General features: G+C 33.4%; 1 protein-coding gene and 1 long non-coding RNA gene across 11 annotated transcripts; both read right to left on the bottom strand.

Annotated features, from left to right (window-relative positions):
- Positions 1–504: 504 nt before the first annotated feature.
- Positions 505–3321, bottom strand: LOC112275573 (uncharacterized). The gene is made up of 2 exons (XM_024506045.3): positions 2231–3321; positions 505–1980 (listed from the first exon to the last, which is right to left on the bottom strand). Exons 1-2 carry the CDS (start codon positions 2618–2620, stop codon positions 1261–1263), a joined length of 1110 nt encoding a protein of 369 aa, XP_024361813.1. The 5' UTR covers positions 2621–3321; the 3' UTR covers positions 505–1260.
- Positions 3322–8474: 5153 nt separating this feature from the next.
- On the bottom strand, positions 8475–10758 carry LOC141044458 (uncharacterized). Of its 10 annotated transcripts, none has more exons than XR_016500341.1 (4): positions 10108–10718; positions 9418–9737; positions 8809–9239; positions 8475–8563 (listed from the first exon to the last, which is right to left on the bottom strand). It is a non-coding gene; the product is annotated as an uncharacterized LOC141044458 (long non-coding RNA). The 10 variants fall into 10 exon arrangements; XR_016500340.1 differs by having other exon boundaries at positions 8475–8652; positions 10108–10717; XR_016500343.1 differs by having other exon boundaries at positions 8475–9026; positions 9155–9239; positions 10108–10706.
- Between the last annotated feature and the right edge of the window lie 11303 nt (positions 10759–22061).

Below are 22061 nucleotides of genomic sequence, written 5' to 3'. Positions count from 1 at the left end.
AGCCACAAAAACTAAAAAAAATGAAAAAAAAAATGAAAAAAAAAAGGGGGCAGAAGAAGAAGAAGAAGAAGGAAAGCATTTGGTTGAAGAATCATATTCAAAGTTCATAAGAAATCCACTGACACTTGCTATCAAGATGGACGGAAAAGTGTGAAGAAAATTCACTCTATGTTTTCTAAAATTAGTGTAGAGAGAGGGGCAAAGAATTGTACTCCTCCTCTTCCAAAAGAATTATGAATTCTTCAAAACAAAACAAAAAAAATCCACATGGCAACTTAGCCACAATTCACAAATTCCTTGAAGCCAATCCACCAGATCATTTGCCTCATTTGACCCTCTAAATGGGACAGCATGAGTTGATCTCTACAGTATCTCCCAAGCATCTTGAAAGGATATCTTCACTTGAAGGAATGTCCCCATAACCAGGGTCTCCTCTGGAAACCAAGAACTCAGTGGACCCAACAAAGATTAACACAAGAGAAGCTACAAGGATAAGTAAAGGAGTACGAGAAAGCCATCTATTTGAGATGGCTGAATACAGTTTATTATCAAACAAAAAGTGTATGAAAGCATGATCTTGACCCAGATACACCAGGTCACCTTACTGTCTACACATATCCATCTATTTTCTTCAGTTACAGCTCCATCTTTCCAAAAGAAAAAAAAGAAAATAAAAAATAAAAATAGAGTCTAGTCTAGTCTACTGAACTAGTTCAACCAAACAAATATAAAGCATTTTACACAAAGTCCTCTGCAAAACTATGCTTCCTAGTCCTTGAAGAGTCTCATTACAGTGTAGTTTGAGCAGAAGGGGTCCTACATAAATCTACTAGACTGCTATAAGGACACCATCTGGGCAGGCATGAGTGATATTGCATCCCCTGCTGATGATGATCATGTCTAAGAAGGTTGCTTTGGCACATAGTTGCTTTACATACATACATGTACCATATGTTGACGTCAAAATGTTGAAACGGCCTCCCAATACCTTTTGATCCTCTTCATCTAGACATGATGCAGTAGAAAAACCCTGGGGCTTGCAGTAACCTGTACAGTCCAACCTGAACCTCCAAAGTCGTCATTACTTTTCCAATCTTTTCTCTATACAATACTCTACTGCTATATTCGGCACACGTAATGAATACAAATACAAAACTTCCGATGTAGCTGGATGTTGATCCACTGCTGGGCGCCACTTTGAGCAAGTAAAGAAACCCGCTCAATTCTTTCGCTAATGCTCGCCTCGCGCAGCAAGAGAACCTAACCTGCAGTGGAGCTCCCTGCCTTCTCTCTTTTCTCGGGGTGTATCGAACCATCCTGAGCTACTCGACTCAGTAAGGAGGAATTCTTGAAATGCCTGACTACATCGTGGCAATGCCTAGCCTCGTGGTGAATCAGGTTTCCATTATTTCCCCAACGAAGACCGGAAGAGTCCCTGGAAGCTGGGGAAATACTGAAATCAAGCTTTCTATCTACTTTGGATAACCATTTTGCCCTCATGTAGTCAAAAGTTCGCCAGGGCGGCAGATGCATATCATTCTGATCCAAAGACACTTTGGCAGCGTCCGACATGAGTTCCAAAACCTGCTCAAGATTGGCTATCGTGCCGACGAACACAATGGGGAGACTCTTCAGAGCTGCCTTGTATTGTGGGGTCGGCCTTGCGATCTCAAACTGCGTCTGAAAATTGATGTCCACGAGGAAATGGTCCACCAGTCGATCTCCTTCGAGAACAACGTCAATGTACTCGTACTCGCCCCCAGGCACATGGCCGGAGCTTGGCCACTGGGATTTACAAACCGAAGCACTGTATCCAGAGGCCTTCAAGTGCCTAACAATGAACCGCTTCATGCAGGTCTTTTTGCAATTGGTGCTATTGCTGTTACAGATTAGGTTGGTATCCTCATACAGTGTCAGCAGGAGACGCTTCACGTGAGCTAGAAGATCCCGTTCCCGTGTATTGTGTGGATTCGTCAACATCTGACACAACACGTGAATTAGATGAGAATGAATCTACCATCAGTAGCGACGAATTCCTCAATCCTTGAAGGCTTGTGTCACTGCACGGTTGGTTTTCTCCCGCACGAAACCTACAGACATGCAAGTAGGGCCATCCTCGATACTAGTGCAGCGCTTCCTATCATCACCAAATCCTCTACGTGCAAGTCTGTTTCACATCCACTCCAAGTGTGGCAAGTCTAAGATCGGGAACCAAGGGTTAAAGCTATACCTGCAGGTTTTCACTAAGAGTTAATTCAAGAGAGTCACCATCGCCATCAGCTCCATCCATGTGTTCCACGCAATCGTTCTCAATGAAATCATGCACCATGGCTTGCAAATCCTCGCCCTCGTAGCTGGTATCCGGCAAGACGACAGGGGAGGTCCAACGTTTCTCAGTAACTGAGAAATTGATCTTTGAATCTATCTTGCTCTGCTGAAACCACTGAGGAGTACGACGCACCTCCGAGGGCTGATTAAGAGTGTGAGGCACATTCCTAGACCTCAACATTTCCCATTCCCGCGAGATTCCCCCAGTGTGACGGGAAAGCATGTTACCGCCACTGAGGTTGAGCGAGTTCGAGAAAGGACTCATGATGAACTCGTATCGCAGTCCAGGCATCCTGCTATTTGAATGAGCCAGCGATGTCTCTTCAATCCTCACCCCCTTCTTCTTGTCAAGCAACAACTCCTCCAAATCTAATTAATCGCTCGATCCAACCTCTTTTCATCATCAGCACCGCGCTTCGCATTCCAACCAACCCCGCTCCACAACATCCACATCGTCCTTCCTACTAGTCCAACTCGTTCCTCATCTATCTAAAATTCAAGCCACGAAACACTACCACACACACGTCTCACTCATTCACTCATTCACTCATTCACCAACACTTCCACAACCAACTACAACTCTAAATGGAGGTTTGCCTTGCAAGGGAGACGGAAGAAAGGAGAGGAGAATGGAAACGTGGCAAACCGTAACAACTCGGTAGGTCATGAGGTACCGAGCTCACTGGCCACTCAACATCCACTGCCAAATCGCTCCACAATCCGACCTCGAATTACAGACTCGATCACCTCGTCCCCGGAACTCCCACTCAGAGGAAAACAAACAAACAAGATCGAGCAACCGGAAACTGAGTTATGGACTCCGCGAGAAGCCAGGGATTGCAGTAGTCATTGTGCCATTGAGGTGGAACTGGTACGCTCCATCGTCGACATGGCCATGGTGGGACACAATCTTCGTCTTCGTCGGGACTGAACTACTAAACCTCTACAACGAAGAATCGATCTCTGCCTGATTCTGCCACAACAGCTCGGAAAGCTCACGAAGCAGAAAGACAAACATATACTACTACTGGCACCGGACACATTGAAACCCGCGCCCCCGGCCCCGGCCTCCGCTCGGTCCCACGTACGTATTTTCTACCCCCGTACGAATACGATGATGAGTGTAGTTTGTACATGTGTACGTTTGTACCCCTCATGTCAAATGTGTTATGGGTAATGTATCTGCAGTGTGGGTTTCATGGGTTTAGGGTTTAGGTTGTCGTTCCAAAGTGTCGACCACTCAACACTTTGGAACGACAACCTTAATCTAATATGGTTTTTGATAATAAATAAATAGATAAATAATCAAAAGAGACATCCATTTGCTTTGTAGAAATTTCAAAGATTTCTTGAATTTTCAAAAGTATCTGAGTGAAAATTTTCTCAAATTTATTGTTTTTATTATAAATCTTTACTATTGTTTTCTTGATTAGATACCCATATTAAATTAGGATATCAAAAATATTTTATTCATTTCAAAATATCATACAGTTTACTGTTTTAGTAAATTGATTCTAAAATAACATGAAAAAGCATTTACAAATTGTGTGTGTGTGTATATATATATATATATATATATGAATATACCATTGTTAAAAAAAATATTATTACAATATAAAATAAAATAAAATGAGAATGACTTGAACAACTGGCACATATGTTAATGTATTTACAAGTTCAATTATAAAAATGATTTTCTAAATGCAATTGAATATATAGATTATTATTCTTAATATCAGCTATTCATTCAGTTAGTTTTTTTTGTTATACTTAGTGGAAAGTACAGGGTCAATACTAAGAATATCAACCAATTAAATTAGATCAAAGCATGAGATTGTGCTATAGAAATACTCTATGAAAATCGTTTTATACAAAGCTATTGAAAAATTACATAGATCACAAAATAAAAAATTACTTTAGATATTGTAAAAATAAAATAACAAGTAGGAACATAACATGGTACTCAATAATCTGTATAAAATTTATGTATTGTGATAGTTATTAACATTGTGTGTATGTGTGTGTGTGTGTGTGTATATATATATATATATATATATATATTGCTAGTACACAATACATCAATATATATATATATATATATACTTGCAAGATAGTCATGTTTATGCAAATATGACATGAATTATTTTTCTGAAAATGGATTTTATTTTTAAAGAAATAAAAAAAATCGTTTAGCATCAGTAAGAATTGATTCTTTTGTTATAATATTAGCATTGTACTTGGACTTGCCGATACTATGTTCTTCTATGACTTCACTGGAATATTATCATTCCCGTATCTGTGTAAAAGATTCCAAGCAATCCTCTATAACTATAAATACATGTGAGAATTACCCAGAGAATAATAATACATACTACTTTAAGAATCCAAAAAGTGGAAGTCATTCCTACACAATTGTCACATACGTGTTACATAAATAGTATACATAATAGAATACAGTATAGTTGTTGTTGTAGGAGAAAGAGCTGAGTTGGCATCTACAGCGCCAGGTGGTTTGATGGTGGGTTCCTCCACTACGTTCACGCCACGTGTCAATGTGGGCGGAGAATCCATGGGGTGATTGGCTTTATGCTCTCATATCCAGTGTTGGGTTTCTGATAAGCCAAATTCCGGCTATCAGGAAAAATGAAAAAGAAAAAGAAAACTACTTTAGATCGTTTTGAAGTATATATATATATATATATATATATGCCACGTTGGATAGAAACCATGACGTGGACAAGCTAATAGGCAATCTTGTGTTTTGGGGTTTCTCAGTGTGCTCATGTTTTGATTATTGGTTTTGTATTGCACGGTCAAGAGACCTTGAGATTCAACTAATACTAATCCATTTGGTTTGCAAAAATAAACTCTTGATTTTGAGTGTTGAAATGGCATTATTGTGCCCTATTTTGGGAGAATGTATTTTTTGGGTGGGTTGACATGAATAGTATTGAAAATGTGATGGGATTTATTTACTTTATTTTCATAAAGAGCCTTGATAACAGAGTACAAAAAACGTGAACTTCAAGCAGTATAGAGCTTAACATTCATGTCAAAAAACTTAACTTCAAGCTTAACTTCAAGCACACACTAAGAATTAATTCATGTCATTTTTTTTTTCGATTTAATTATTTATTGTGATTTTAATTCTAAAGACATTTGTGAAATATATATATATATATATATATATATATTTAAAAGGGGGGTGGAGCCAGGTGACGGTGTGAGCAGAGGCCTGGGCAAGTAGGAGGAGTTGGCAGAGCTCATTTTCCGGGCAGCAAAAGTCACAACAACAAGGGCAGGGCAGAATGAGAACACGGTTCCCGAGGCTTTTGAACGATGGTTCCCCCTCGCGCTCCCGACGCTCGTGAGCTTATCCCTCCCCAGCCCCCTGCTGTGACTGGGCAAGTGCCAGCTCAGCCTCAGCCGGAAGGACCCTCCCTCATCCTTCGCCGCCATTGGCTCATTCAATCGCCACCCACGTGGGCGAAGTCCTCGTCAGCCAATGCCGCGGGATGTCTCACATGGCCCGGCCCGGCCCTTCCTCTTCACCCCATGGGGATGGGTCAATGGAAAGAGCCTTAACCTGGTATTTAATTAATTAATTAATTAATTATATGTTTAATATTTGTGGCTCATGTGTAGAAGCGGTTATTTTTGTTATTTGGGAATGAGTTTTTTTTAATTTTAATTTTTTTTATTTTTATATGTGGTTTTATTTGGAGGGGTGGGGGTGGAGATGCAAGTGGGTGGGTTTTTCGAAGCACTTTGTGGATAGGATTTTGAGTACATATTAAGTTAGTGGGAGTTTTGGGTATGTGTGATGATGGGTGGCCATTTGTGTGAGGAGGAGGGTATTGGCAAACCCTAGTTGGCACCCTCATCGTTGCCTCATTGGAGTGATTTTCTCTTATTTTCTTTTAGGGTTTTGCTTGACCTTTGAAAATGAATATGAAAGGGGGGGGAGGGGGGGTTATTCCATTTTTCATTCTATGTATACATTCCACTCTCTTTCCATACACTTGTTATTACCCAATGAAGTGTACGCTTTAGAAGAGGAGTGAAAGATAAAATATTGTTGTCATGTTCCTACTTCTTGTTCAACACAAATAAATAAATAAATAAATAGATAAAAATGCTATTACATCTTGCATGTATCAAAACTTGACAAATCTCTTTTGAGTAAAAAGTAATACATTTTCTTAATTTTGCAGAAATTAAATATAAGTGCAATAGAATGATCCTGAAGATGGGAAAGAAATTATTGAAATGCATCAAAAGTCATTGAAGCTTAATAATATTAAAGTTGTGAAAAAGAAACAAAAATGAGATATGACAAAAAGAAAAAGAATAATACTCTTATTAGTGTCTGTAAAGTTTATGTGAAAGAATAATACTCTTGTGTTAGTAATAAGCATTTATTTATTTGATTCTGTAAAATATGTTTAATATTATAAGACATAGTTCCAATTTGCTACTTTAAAATCTTTATAATTGAAATTCTGTACAAATTCTATCATGAGTTAATAAATACATAAATAATAATCTCAAAATCATAAACTGTTTGTGTGGGTGAAGTATACACTTACTTTTGTTGAAATTACAATAGCTTACAAGATTAAAATAATTTGAGAGCTAACAACACCAGGTTAAATTCTAATTAATCTACATAATGGATGATTATAAATTTCTTGTGTACAATGTATCATCCTACACAAGAACAAAAAAAATGATTCTTTTTTGAACTAACATGCTTCTAAATGTAATTACTATGTCAAGATATACATATCACGGAACTTTAATCCCAACAAAAGCAAATGTGATCCATTGTGGCTTTTGTGTTGTAGCTTTGAGTAAACATAAAATAACGTTTTTTTCCATAAAAATTTTCAACAAAATATTGCACATGTTGCACATCACTCCAATATTGTACTTTTTTTTTGGGTGTCAAAGGTATTTTTTTTACCTTTTTATTTTTAGAAGAGATGCATGATGTTTGACTTTGAGGATAAAAAATTTGAGAAATATGTGGATCTTTTCTATATTTAGAAAGTTTATTGAAAAAATAGAAAGAACATGAATGGATAGATATTCCATAAAGGTGACAACACTATGGAGGAAGCCATGAATTTGGGTGCAAGAATGAAGAAAGTATATATATATATATATATATATATTTGTGTTAGTATTTAATTTATGAAGGATTAGAAGGAGAATGTGTGCCAAAAGAGAGACACATCTATCTTGGCTTTGGTGGACTTATGAAACTATAATACTCTAAGTATAGAATCTAAAGCATCATTTTCATTATTTTTTAATTTTAGTTTTTAGTTTTTAGTTTTGGTTTTTGTTTATATTTCTCCTTGGACATAGTGGGATGAAGGTCCTTTCATTTCCTTTTTCACATTCAAGGTCATGAGAAGCAAAAGCAGTGACTTCCCAACACAAGACATGAATAGTAAGAAAAAAGAAGAGATGAGAACCTATTTTAGTTTTGATAATTTTGTGGAATATGTTTTTATAAAACAAATGAATAAATTACAAAACATGTAGAATAAAAGAATAAAAGAAAATAATTAGAGTATAAAACATGAGAAAAGAGGGGAATCACATAAATTCATGTGTCATCTAAACAGAAAAAAAACATTTGTAACTAAAAGGAAAGTTAAGATCCAACGGTAAGTTACAAATTTCCATCTCTTATATACATACAAAACACTTACCTCTACCACCTTTTAAAACCATTTTTAAAAATTGTTATTTAATTTGCTCATGTCATTGGCCCAACTACAGATCTTTTCAAAAGCAACACATCAAGTCAAATTTCCATATTTTAATTGGTTGGAAAGGTAAACAAACTGTCAAATTAAGCTTTATCCAATTTAAGAAAATGTTAAGAATTCAGTGTAGAAAAATTCTTTATTTTCACCAATTTTTCATTAGTCGAAAGGTCTTTTTGTGTCACTTACTATTCACTTTCTTACCATTAAAATTTGTTGGCTGCTAGAAATCTGCATAATGTCAAAATGTTAAGATAATTTACACTGTGGCACGTGTGACAAAGCAGTTATTGATGCTGTCCATATTGTTAAAAATTCAAATAATTTGAGGAGGGCTTGGACTGCATACTGGACTTTGTTAGCTACTTTGGAGTGAGCACATTCATTAAATTGATACTGTTGGTCTCAACTTGAGGTACAAATGATTATCCCCAATAATTCAATGAAATTTGTTTCTGCATTTAGGGTGCAGCATAACAACTTTTAGTCTCAAGACAGCTGCTGACAAAGCCCTGCCTGGTGCCTGGAGAGCACGGCTATACACCTGAATCAACTCAAAGTTATATAAGCATTCACAGGGCATCGAAAATGAGCATTTACCCAATACGGAATCAAAACAAGCTATGAATAACTCATAGCGGTAATATGAAGATCAACAAGCCTTGAATGGAAAAGGAGTGTGCACATGTGAGAGGTTGACCTGAACAAGACGAGGCCCACACCTTTTGACAACAATACTACACCATCCGGGTGATCCTCCACTGGTGATGCAAAACCCTGTCCTACCACCAAGCATCTACATCCACACCCTCGATAAGCTCCAAGGCCTTTACGAATAAGTGATGACTCCCAAAGAGTTGCCCTCCATCATCGTCAAAGTAGCGTCAACTGCCGACCTCTCAAAAAGCTGTCAACAAACTGTATTAACAAGTAATTTGAGAACAGCAAAACTGTATATTCTAAATTCATACTTTCGACATAAAAACCAGCATATTAATTTTTGGTTTTCAACAATAAAAAGAAGGAAATTATTTTGGAATAGGAACCATTTAAGCTCGACCGGATCCTTGCTCTAATTTGCTCAACAAACGTTAGAGGGTAGTGCTAACCCCCTCCCAGCTCTCCATGCCTCTGGCACACACAAGTTGATCCTCATATTTTATATGAAACCCTCATCCATAACATACCTCTCCGCACTGTATATCCAGCTCAAGGATTGGACGGAGTATAGTTTCAGAGAAGAAAACCAAATTCACTGATGGGATTCCGCACATGGTTAGCGTAAATTCAAACTCGTTCGCACACTCACCGATTACTGTACAGGAGCAGACACACTTTGATATCACCTCAGCTCAGCTCAGCGTCCAACTGTTGGCCTTCGAGCAAGCTCTCTAACTGAATTGTGGCGAGTATCCACCGTGGACTTATTGATTCTTCTGCGATAGAATCACGATAACTGGAAGCAACAAATTCTCCCAGTGTTGATGATAATAATAGATCGTCTTGAAGAATCTTCAGTGCTTGTCCTTCACAATGAATGAGTTCCACACCAACCATGCTAGACAATTTGACAAGTGCAAGTCATCCAAGCTGCCGATTTTCTAATTCAATCTCACGTCTTAATCCATCCTGCATAGATCCATGCACGTGGTTAATATTACGTCCAGACAACATACGTCAGTTTTGTTCTATTCCGCATAACTACCTGACAGGAATGCGATTGTTCGCAACAGAGCATATACGCCCATAACATAACCTTTTCGTATTGTTAACTTCAGGTATCAGCACACCAGCTCACGATGCGTCCTAATAATAAATTCCAAAGAATAAAAAGAAAAACGAAAAAAAGACAATAAGGGTGCAGAACTCGAATTCCACAGAAGATTGATTTTGATTAAGAATATTACCGATCAATGGATTGACTGTCCGAACGTCTTATTCTGCATCACTGGTTGTCACAAAACAGCTATAAAGAAACTGAGTAAATACCGACCCCTACCTGAGCAATGTTATCTTGTCCGGAATCTGTATGAAGCAGGTAGTTATTCAGGAGATGAAATTCGGGCAGCATCGACACAACCCCCACTGCATTCCGGCCCTGAGAGACGGACCTTGGCTTTCGTATTCTGAGATTTCTCGAAAAGCTTTCCGAATTCTTCAAAGTCCGATTCCATTCTCCGCAGGCTACCAACAACGGGACAGAAGAGTATCGTTCCTGGCATGAAACTGAAGTTTTGTTGATTATACTTCGTCTTACTTTGAGGCAGCTTGCACTGCCACGCTGCGACCGAATTTCTCCCCTTCTTCACTACAATCGGAGCGACAAATTGCATATCACACACAATATTCTACAAGGATTCAAACCTCGATAGATACGAAAGCTTTGAGAGTCGACAGGTCCTCAAACCCTAATCCTAAAAACACAGAAATGACTCCTCGAAAAAGTATTTCTCCTCTATTCTCGTCTCCAATTATGCTCATTATGGATGAAAATATGGTTTTTGAAACACAAGAGCTAGACGTGAATTTTGATATCGGTTGATCTTGTATTAAATTGGACGTTGAAAGTAGCATCATAATAGTTTTGTTTATTATTTATTTGTTAAAGTTCTTTCAAAAAAAGAAAAAAAAAACAAACAAACAAACAAAACAAAAGTGTAAGTATTGTCTTGTAGATTTTATATTTATTTTACAGCATATTTTAAATCAAATCAACTTAGAAGAAATTTATATTCATTTTAATAGCATCAATTGTATTTACTTTTGAATGTCAAATAAAATATTGAGTTATTTTTTAGTTATTTTATTATATATATATATATATATATATATATTAGGATGAAACTTGTATTATTGAACACTACAATATTTGGCACATCTATCCATGCTCCTTGGTTTCTATATTCCCTAGTTCACTTGTTTCCATGTTTTTTGATTCCCATGTTCCCTTATTTCATATGTTCTCCATGTTCCATTAGTTTCTTTCTTCATAGTCTATTAAAAGACTTCTTTGCCTCTTTATGTTATATCCAAGATGTCTTATATAATTAATTTTAATATATATATATATATATATATATATATATATGTGTGTGTGTGTGTATATATATATATTGAAATTAAAGAGATTTATATATGTATAACACAATTTCATGTTAGAAGACAATTTCTAATTTGAATACGCATCTTTGCTACTACTAAAGCTAATGCTATTAAAGATATATCTTGCTTAATTTATAACCTTGGTAGATGGAAATTTTATAAATTATGTAAGGTTTTATAATTTATGTGGAGTCATGAAATTTCATAGTTTTCAAGAGATCTAAGCAATAAAAGAGCATATGAACAATTAATGGTAAATAAGACATGTATTGTAGTAGCAATAGATTTTTTTATTTGTCTCATTTTACTTCTTTCTTGTCATGATTGCTAATACATGTGAAAGTACTAAAAGAAATAAAGTAATATTGCATGCATGTGTTTCTTATTTGTTGAGTTAGAATAAAGTTTTATTAAAAGGAAGAAAGGACAAGAAGATATATTTGTGATAATAGTGAAAAAAAGAACAAAGAGCTAGTAGCAATGTGGAACCATTTTTATGTGGTAACAATGTGCATAATAATTACACTTCAATAAGTATGAACCATGACTACCTCATCATTATTTCATACCTTGAGTTTTTCTTTTGATTGTTGTATTATAATAAACACATATAATTAAATAAGAATTTGAAGCTTATTTGCTTGAAAGTCATAATAATGACAACAATGAGCTTGAATCTCCTTAAAAAATAAGTTCTTTAATAGAGTATCCCTCCATAACAATTGGCCAGAAGCATAAAGAAGTATCCAAAGCTGCAACAAGTAATGATTAGAGTAAAATAATAGAATTGCATTTGAAGAAGTTTAAGGTTTGAATTGTTAGACCTTATTATTTTTTAGTTTCATAATTATGTATACAAAACTACCAATAATAAAAAATTAAAAATAATGGATAATTAATAATAATGTACAATTATTTTTTTTCTTAATCTTTATTATACCAAAATTTAACAAACACTCAATGCCTTTAAATCTGTAATAAAAATAAAACAAATAAAATTTTGTGCATGAGTCAATTATCTCTTGTAAAGTTGGAAAAGGATGATTTTGCTCACATAAAAGCTCTCTCATAATCAACAACTTCAAACATCTTATTATATCATAGATAATAAAAGAAAATAAGTACTTGAGAGCTAATTAGTTGCTGCAAACATGTACCACACTTTTTAACAATAGACATTGAATTTGCAAATTGGATCTACTATTGTGAAGATAAATGAATTAAAATTAATATAACCTTTAAATAAAATAAAAATAGAAACTTTGCAAAATTTTTAAGTGTCATAGATATAAATATTTATTTTAATATTTATCCATATGATTAAGTAGAAATATGCAAAAGTAGATTTATTTCATAATATTTTCTAGAAAAGCTTTATAGATGCTATTTTGACTTTACATGTATTTGTAGTTAATTGGTAGATTAGAAATTTGGTCAAAAAATTAATCATGTATTGATAGCTTGGAGAATAAGGTAACTATGTGCTATACATATAGAAAACTTACTTTGCAAGTTAAGATACATGTCTTATAAAGTCAACACGTTTTGGAGGTCTTATAAGACATCACTACATAGCTTCCAATTAAGAGTATATATGGAGGCAAGAGTGAACTTTTCTTCATTCTTGTCAATACCTTTCTAGTCTTTAGTCTTATTTCAAGACTTTTTAATCTTATCTTCTTGTTTTTTGCAATAGCCATTCTAGTTTAATATTATATCACCTTTGAGTGAATTTTTAGTCTTTTCAAGTGATACAAGAGTATATTGATATTTAAGTTCTTTGAGGTTTATCTCCTTAAGAGTTTGACAAGAACCCTAATTCATTATTCTTATCTTATTTTAAAAGTGAGTGGATTATCTTACTTCTATTGTTGTGTTTTAAAGGTTACGGATTACCTATTTTTAAATAAATTTTTTAATTTTCTAATACTAATTTTTTTCTTAAAGAGAGTAAATTACTCTTCTTTGTGAAAATTTTCATTTGACATTAGAGATTACGGATTTCTCTCTTCTAATTTGACTTGTGAATTTTTTAAGTTGTTTGAAATAGAAGAAAAAATCATAAATGCTTTACTTGGCAAAAGTGAGAATAGATTTGTAACTATTGTAAATCTTCACAAACTTGTCAATACTCTTAGGATAGAAATTTCATGTATCACTAACATCAATTAAGCAAATACTAATCCTATGCATATAGAAGAAGTTGAAGTTTATATTAAAAAGTTGTGCAGTTGAAGGAAGCAAGTAGATTCACATCACAACCAAATCTAAGAAGTTTTACTTCTAAAAGTACAATAAGGACAAAGATTAGTATGCCCAAGAAGTTTGATAGAAGAAGATCAAAATTTTGAGGATTTTTGCAACAAGTTAAGCTTTATCTAAGGTTGTATCACTTCCAATACACTGATAGATTTAGTCAAGTTGGATTCATAGGCACACTTTTATCTAGAAGTATCCTTTTTTGATTTGCACCTTTGTTGGAAAAAGATTTACAACTCTTTTATTATTTGAATTCATTGCTAGAAGTGTTTATGGCCACATTTGAAGAAAGTAATCAAGATAAAGTAATAAAAACCAAACTCTTATTTTTACAAGAAGGATCATGATCAATCACCATATATATATTACTGAACTCTAAAACCTTGCACGCGATGTAGACTAAAATGATAAAGCCCTTATCAGTCAATTTCAATATGGATTAAAGAAAAATGTCAAAGATTTATTATTGATAATACCAAAAGCAAATGTTTTGGAATAATTTATTCCTCAAGACATTGTATGTAACAATCATCTATTTAAAAGGCATTAAAAAGAAAGATTTGGCTAAAGAAGAATAAGTCAAGTAATGATGGTAGTTCATAAGTTTTCAAAAACTTATTCATCAAGATTAAAACCAATACAAATTGATATGGTATATTTTAAACTTTTTACTAAGTAAGAAAAAATTTGTCATCATCAAGAGGGTTTTTACCTATATTATAAAAAATCCAAATACACTACTCAACATTGTTCAAAAAAATAACTGTGAATTCTTAATTATGCTCTAAAATTTATTTTTTTTGTTATTTCTTTATATTATAATAATTGAGCATATTAGATTAGAATTTATATAAGTAGAATTTAGATTTTTAGAATTTTTAGGATTGCAACCTTTGATGGTATAAATCATAGCCTAATTCCCTGAGTTGGATTAATTAGGACCAAAGTGATAATAGTTAAAAAATTAAAATAGCAACTTAGTTAGTTTTAATAATTTAGAGGTTGTTAGTTATTACTGTGAAGGCTGACTAAAAGCCTATGAGTTTATATACAATTATTTCATATGATTTACAGTGAGTTATAATTATAGTTTTCTAAAAGATCTAGTGAAGTTTAGGAATGACAGTTTTGAGATTTCCTCCAAATTCAACAAATTCAAGTAACATAGTTATTTTTTTAATTAATGCAAGCCTTTTTAATGCAATGGTGGCATCAAATTCAATCCATGGAGTGAAGAAAAAAAGATCAGCACCTTCTCCTTCAAAATATAAGTGGAGCAATGAAATTCTCATTTTGAAGAATTTTACAAGAATTGCTAAGAGCCTTGTAAGTAAAAACTTTCATAAAAATTGCAATTGAGCATGGATTGAAGTATGTAAGTAGTCAATTTTAGCAAAAAAAGGTATTTTAAAGACAATTATGAAGTTAGATTCATTAGAAAGTGCTTTCTTGACTACTTACAAGAACCATCAGCCTTGATAACGAAGTTGGCTTTTGGATGAATGAAGGTTGTAGATTTACATTAGGAATCTTAGAGATCAAGGATGGAGATGTGGCCGCCCTCCCACAAGCCACCACTCAATTGTATAAGAGCAGCTTGGTTCTCTAAGCCTCCTCTCTTTCTTCTTTTGGTGAAAGGCAAAGCCATGCCAAATTTTGGTCCTAAGCCATAATTTTAATTTTGTTTTTGATTTTTAATCTCATTGTGAACTTATGGTCGTATATGCATGGATCTTGAGTAGTGAATGATGGTGATTGGATTTTAAGATATAAGTCATTGTCGTAGATAGCTCCCTCGGCCTTTCAAATACCTCAAGGATTCAAGAGCCTTAGATTCCCCTCAATCAGTCATTCACTTTTTTGAGTTTTAATGTGATTTTGAGTTCACGTAGATTGGCTACCTTGGCAGTTTAGATCACTCTCATTTGAAAAGGTATTTCTCAATGCTTTTTAATTAAATTATTGTAAAATTTTGGAAATAAGTGTATCTTCAAGCTAACCTTTTAATGGCATAAGTTTTACTGAATTTGAAGACAAATTGAATATTTGGTTAGTTTTCAAGTGGAAGAAGGTTGCTTACTGTGGTAGTCTTAGTCTCTCAACTTTGAAGGAATATTTCTCACTGCTTAGGTATTGGATTTAATTTAAATTTATTGAATTAAGAGCGCTTTTAAATTAAATTTGTAAAATAATAAAAAACATTCAATTTAAAATTAATCACAAATTTTGACAAATTTTGGAGTAGAAAGGGATTTGCTGCCCTCAATTCTTGGTCATTGTCAAGGTACCTTTGTTTTTATTTCTCTTTAGATCCACATTTACTTTTATTTTTACTGTAATTTTTAATTTTTATATTTCAAATTTTAGATTTTATTTTTTTAACTTTTAACTTTTAACTTTTAATCTTCTCTCTTTTATTTTTAACTTTTATTTTTGATTTTTTACTTTTGACTTTTATTTTTAATTCAACCTTTAAGATTTTTTACTTTTACTATAGATTAATTATAATAATTTGATAAATTAATTTTACCATCAATTATTTAAGAAATAATAATTTATAATTTTTAACTAATTAATTATTTATTTATTTTAATTAATATACTTTTATAATCATATAAAAATTAGTAATTAAGGATTATATAAATGATCTTGAACAAACCATTAAGATTTAAGTATAAATCATGCTAATAGCCATGAAGATCATAGTAATTTTATTAAATCTTTTTAAAAAAATTTATATTGGTAACCATTGCTTGGAAGGTTTAAAATTAATTAAATTGCTAATATTAAGATCTAAATCAACTTAAAAATTACACAATTAGAAGTTATTTCATTTCATTTCTTGAACTTGTTTTATAGCATCAATTTCATTAAGTGGTGAAATTTTGGCTCACAACAATCTAATCACAAAATAAAAAGCATGGTTGCCAAAGAGGATATTGTGTCAAAAAATGAGTTTTTTTAATTACAATAAGGACCATGTGGCCAAAATCTTATGCACTTCTTAGTGAATGTCCTATTTTCTTATTAGATCCCTCATCTTGTTTTATAATAGGAGTTTGTTTAGGACCAAAAAATCACAAAATCTTAATCTTGTTGGATTTAGAAGCCTCAACCTATTTTATAGACAATGACTTTGTCAAAAAATAAGATATATTCTTAATTAAGAAAATCAAATATGTACATGTATAAGTAATAGATGTTCGTTCATTATCTTTTAAGGATATTATATAATATAATTTAATTATTTTATTTAATAATATTTAATATAATTAGATTTTTTTAATCCAATTACTTTAGAATTATTATGGCTAAAAAAATATAATCCTCAAATAGATTAAATTTTTCACATCTTTGATTTTTTTATAATTTAATCCAAGATTTTACTAGGCAAGTAAAAGCCCATAATACCAATATACTAAAAATATTATTAATAGATGCAATAGCTTTTATGCATGTTGCAAAAAAAAGATCAAATATTGTTATATATGCCACACCTATTGTTGATGGAAAAAAGATTTCAAGTGGCATTCCAAATCAATATCAAGATTATTAAGACGTCTTTGAAAAAAAAAATACAGATATTCTTCTAAAGCATTGTCTTTATGATTGTTCCATTGATCTTTAAGAAGAAAATCTATTACCATTTGGACCAATCTATAGCCTATCACAAAATGAGTTAGCTATATTTAAAAAATTCATTAATAAAAATTTGGCTAAAAACTCCATATTCCATTCTAAATCTTCAATGGAGGCTCCTATTTTATTTGTGAAGAAAAAAGACAAATCTTTGTAGATAAGTGTAGACTATCAAGGACTCAATAAGATCAACATTGAGAATAATTACCTTCTATCCTTAATTTTAAGATTTTTTGATCAACTAAATCAAGCAAAGATCTATATAAAAATAAATTTACAAGGATCATAAAATTTAATATGCATTAAATAAGGATACAAATAAAAAACTACATTCTAAATCAAATATGGGCATTTTAAAAATAATTTCATGCCTTTTGGACTCTCAAATGTATTAGCTACTTTTTAATATCTAATAAATGATATTTTTTGAAAGTTTTTTGATGATTTTATTGTTTATTATTTAGATGACATCTTGATCTATTCTAAAAATATAAAAAATATGAAGTTCATCTTTATTGTGTGTTATAAAAATTAAAAGATATAAGATTATATGCCACGATAGAAAAATGTATATTTTATATTACTCAAGTTGATTTTTAATTATACATCATTTCAAATGATGGTGTCATGATAGATCCTAAGAAAGTTCAAACTATCATAGATTGGAAGCTTCTAAAAATAATTAGATATATATAATATGTTTTCAAATTTGTCAATTATTATTAGATCTTTATTAAGAAATTTTTTCAAGTTGTAACTTCTCTTACATACTTGACATGCAAGACAAACTTGAGTGGAGGAAAGAAGCTGAAGCAACTTTTAAACCTTTGAAGATAATATTTATTTCTACACCAATCTTGTATTATCTTGACTTTTGAAGGTATTTTTTTATAAAAGTAGATGCATCAAAATTTACTATGGATATTTGTAGAATAGGTAAATAAACTTTGTGGTAAGTTACTAGTTAGTTATTGATAACCTTGAGAATTAGACTGATGGTTAGGCAGTTTAGCTGGTAACAATAAGTTGTTAGTAGAATAAATAGTTAAGAATTCAAAGAGTCATGACCTTTGGAATCCGCTGGGTGACGGATCATCTTTTTGGTAGGATAAATAGGTTGAAGAAAGAGAGATTGAGAGCTAGATTGAGAGTTGTAAGCCGGGGTAAGCTTGGTGCCACCTCTTTGTTTTTTTTATTATTTGCTTATGAAGAATAGTGATTGAGAGAAGTATTGTTGAATTGATAATCATAGAATGGATTATGGGTTGAATTAAGATGGAAGTAGTAAGCCTTGGTGTTTTGTAGTTTGATACTTGATTTCAGATAGCCAAAATATAGTCAATTGTAATATTAACAAACCCAAGTCATATAACCAATCTTTCCCCGTATTTGAATCTACGTCTATTAGTTCAATTACTTTGGTCTATTGAAGCTTGAACGCAACGAGAACAATATTTTGGCACTGCTGCCGGGGAAATGATAACAATATGAAATGTAAAAAATTGATTATATGGAAGATGGAATTATATGTTGAATGAGAACGTGAGAAGAATCAGTTTTAGGGTTACAAATATGTGAGTTATAATTTAAGGCAGTATTGATTTTGTAAAGAAGAATGAAAGATTATGAGTGATAATCACGGGGGGGGGGGGGGGGAGGAGGGAGGGGGGGGAAGACGATTCATTACGGCACCATTTAGAAGAATTGGAGAAATCAGGTACAAAAATTGGATTTATTGAATGAAGATCTGACGATGCGTTTGGATAGAGAACCATCGAACACCGAGGCAGACGATGAAGATGTAAAGAAGAGAAGGTCATGAATTCAAAGGGTGGAAAGTCAACGCGATTTACTGAAGAAACCAATGCTGCTCATCTTTATAAGTTGAGGCCAAATAATGTTTGCAAGGATGCTGCACAATTAGGAGTGGGACTATGTAGAATATATAAATAAATTTTGTGATAAGTTACTAGTTGGTTATTAACAACCTTGAGAATTAGACTGATGGTTAGGCAATTTAGTTGGTAGCAATAAGTTGTTAGTAGAATAAACAGTTAAGAATTCAAAGGGACATGACCTTTGGAATCCACTAGCCGATGGATCATCTTTTTGGTAAGATAAATAGGTTGAGGAAAGAGAGATCGAGAGCCAGACTGAGAGTCATAAGCCAGGGTAAGCTTGGTGCTACCTCTTTGTTTTTTTTATTATTTGCTTATGAAGAATGATGATTGAGAGAAGTATTATTGAATTGATAATCATAGAATAGATGTCACGGCCATAATCATGTAAGCTAATAATTACATATAGAAATAGATAGAAGTAAGTAAAAGTAGATAAAAGTAAATTAATTCTATAATATTTAAGATAAAAGCTTCCTAGAAACTTCTTAGACGCTGCTTTGACTTCATAGGTGTCTTTAATTGACTTTTTGGATTAGAAACGTGGTCAACAAGTTGGCCATGTGCCACACATGTTGTTAGCTTGAAGATCAAGCTAACTATGTGGCCCACATGTAGAAAAACTTGCCTTGTAAGTCAAGGCATGTGTCCTATAAAGTCAACACATATTGGAGGTCCTATAGAACGTCACCACGTAGCCCCTAGTTAGATAGTATATATAGAGACAAGAGTGAAGGCTTCTTCACTCTTGTCAACCCCTTTCTTGCTTCTAGTCCAGGTTCAAGAGTCTTTAGTTTCTTGTCTTGTGGCAATAGCCATTCCAGTTTCCTTTTAATATACCTACTTGTTTATATTTTGACTTATTATATCGAGATAGCCTTTTTGTGTATATTTTCCCTCATCGAGTCTTTGTCCTTGACAGATTGACAAGAGTGCACTTACAATATCAGAGCCTTATTTTTTCTTGAGTAAGAGTGGATTACCCCTTTCTCTTGACAAGACATAAGCGTATTAGAAGTTTGCGGATTACCCACTTCTAAACTGATATTGTTCTTAGTATCTTCTTTGTTATCAAGCCTTTCTTTTCTTTTGTCTTGAGCAATATCAAACAAATTTTTCTTCTTAGTGTCATTATGGCAGAGCTTGTTAAAATGAAGAGTGCAATGGCACAAATGCAAGAGCAAATGAGGGAGTTAATGCTTGCGATGCATCAACTCAATTCACCAACATAGAAAAGAACAAGAATAGCAGAAAGTGGGGATATAGAGATGATCGGAGCTGCTTCAACATCTACAACAAATCACGTTCTTTCTCCAATTGTACAACACCCTATAAGCACTAGAGAACCAAGAATTGCCTTACTTGAGAAATTTGATGGTACGAGATCAAAGTTTCGAGGGTTCATCAATCAAGTACAATTGGCAATTGAACTTCAACCGCAAAGCTATCCAACTCCAGGATCACAAGTCAGGTTTATTGGCACTCTACTTTCTGGTTCTGCATTATCATGGTTTTCGTCTTTTCTTGAACAACAAAATCCAATATTGGACAATTTCGAAGCTTTTTTGGCAGAGTTTCGATCTATGTATGGTGAACATGATGCAACTCGTGTTGCAACAAATAAGATCCGAATTTTGCGACAAGAAAATTGCTCAGTAACAGTGTATGCTTCACAATTTCGACAACTTGCAATTGACATCAAGTGGGATGATGCTGCACTCATCAGTCAATTTCTTTATGGATTGCAATACGAAGTAAAGAAATTGATGCTCAACTTACCTGATCCTCAAACTTTGAGTCAAGCAATCGATTTTGCGATAAAATGTGATAATCGACTTTTCGAATTTCGATCCGAGAATCATTCACAAGAACCTCAATGTTATTACTCAATGGCAACATCAACATCTTTGCCAAATGTACATTCCGAAGTAGAAGACATGCAAATTGACGTGGTACGTTTTAAACCCCTAACTGAGCAAGAAAAGATTCGTCGTCGTCAAGAAGGATTATGTTTATATTGCGGAGAACCTAAGCACACTGCTCAACATTGTCCAAAGAAATGACGCAACTATAAAATGAGGGGTACGACGGTCAAAGAAGACAACATGTCAGAAAACGGATTCGTCGAGCTACAATAGGGACCGTGCAGCTGGAACCTTGTACAATTCCTAATGAAGGTCCTATCCTCTCCTCAGAACCCTCTCCTTGTTTTATAATAGACTTATATTTAGGACCTAAGAATTACAAAGCCTCTGCTTTATTAGATTCGGGAGCCTCAGCATGTTTTTTAGATGAACAATTTGTTAAAAGTCGTAAAATACCCTTTATACAGAAACCTAAACCACTACATGTAGAAGTCATAGATGGTCGTCTCTTGTCTTCTGGAGATGTCACTCATGAAACTCATCCTATAAAAGTAACAATAGACGGTCATGATAGCTACATAGCTTTTAACATAATTAAATCCCCGTCCAATCCAGTTATTTTAGGTTTATCCTGGCTAGAAAAATATAACCCTCGAATAGATTGGAATTCGCGTAAACTTGACTTTTCCCAAAGCGTTATTAATAGTTCTACCAACCAAGTAAAAAATTATAAGTCTAGTATAGTAAAACCCGTACTGATAGGTGCAAAAGCATTTATACACGCAGCAAAAGAAGGATCAACTTTTGCTATTTATGCTGCACCTATTTTTGAAAATGTAAAGACTTCAAGTAGCATTCCAAGTCAATATCAGGAGTATCAAGACGTTTTTGAGAAAAAGAATGCAGATATTCTTCCTGAGCATCGTCCATATGATTGTTCAATCGACCTCAAGGAAGGAACTCAGCCACCATTTGGACCAATTTACAGTTTATCGCAAGATGAGATGGCTGAACTCAAGACATATATTGACGAGAATTTAGCGAAGAATTTCATACGCCATTCAAAATCTCCAGCAGGAGCTCCAATTCTATTCGTAAAGAAAAAAGATGGATCTTTACGAATGTGTGTTGATTATCAAGGACTCAACAAGATCACAATCAAGAATAGGTATCCATTACCTTTGATATCA

This window comes from Physcomitrium patens, chromosome 23 (assembly GCF_059467195.1).
Source record: "Physcomitrium patens ecotype Gransden chromosome 23, ASM5946719v1, whole genome shotgun sequence".
NCBI lineage: Eukaryota > Viridiplantae > Streptophyta > Bryopsida > Funariales > Funariaceae > Physcomitrium > Physcomitrium patens.
This window is presented reverse-complemented; position numbering and strand designations above follow the sequence as displayed.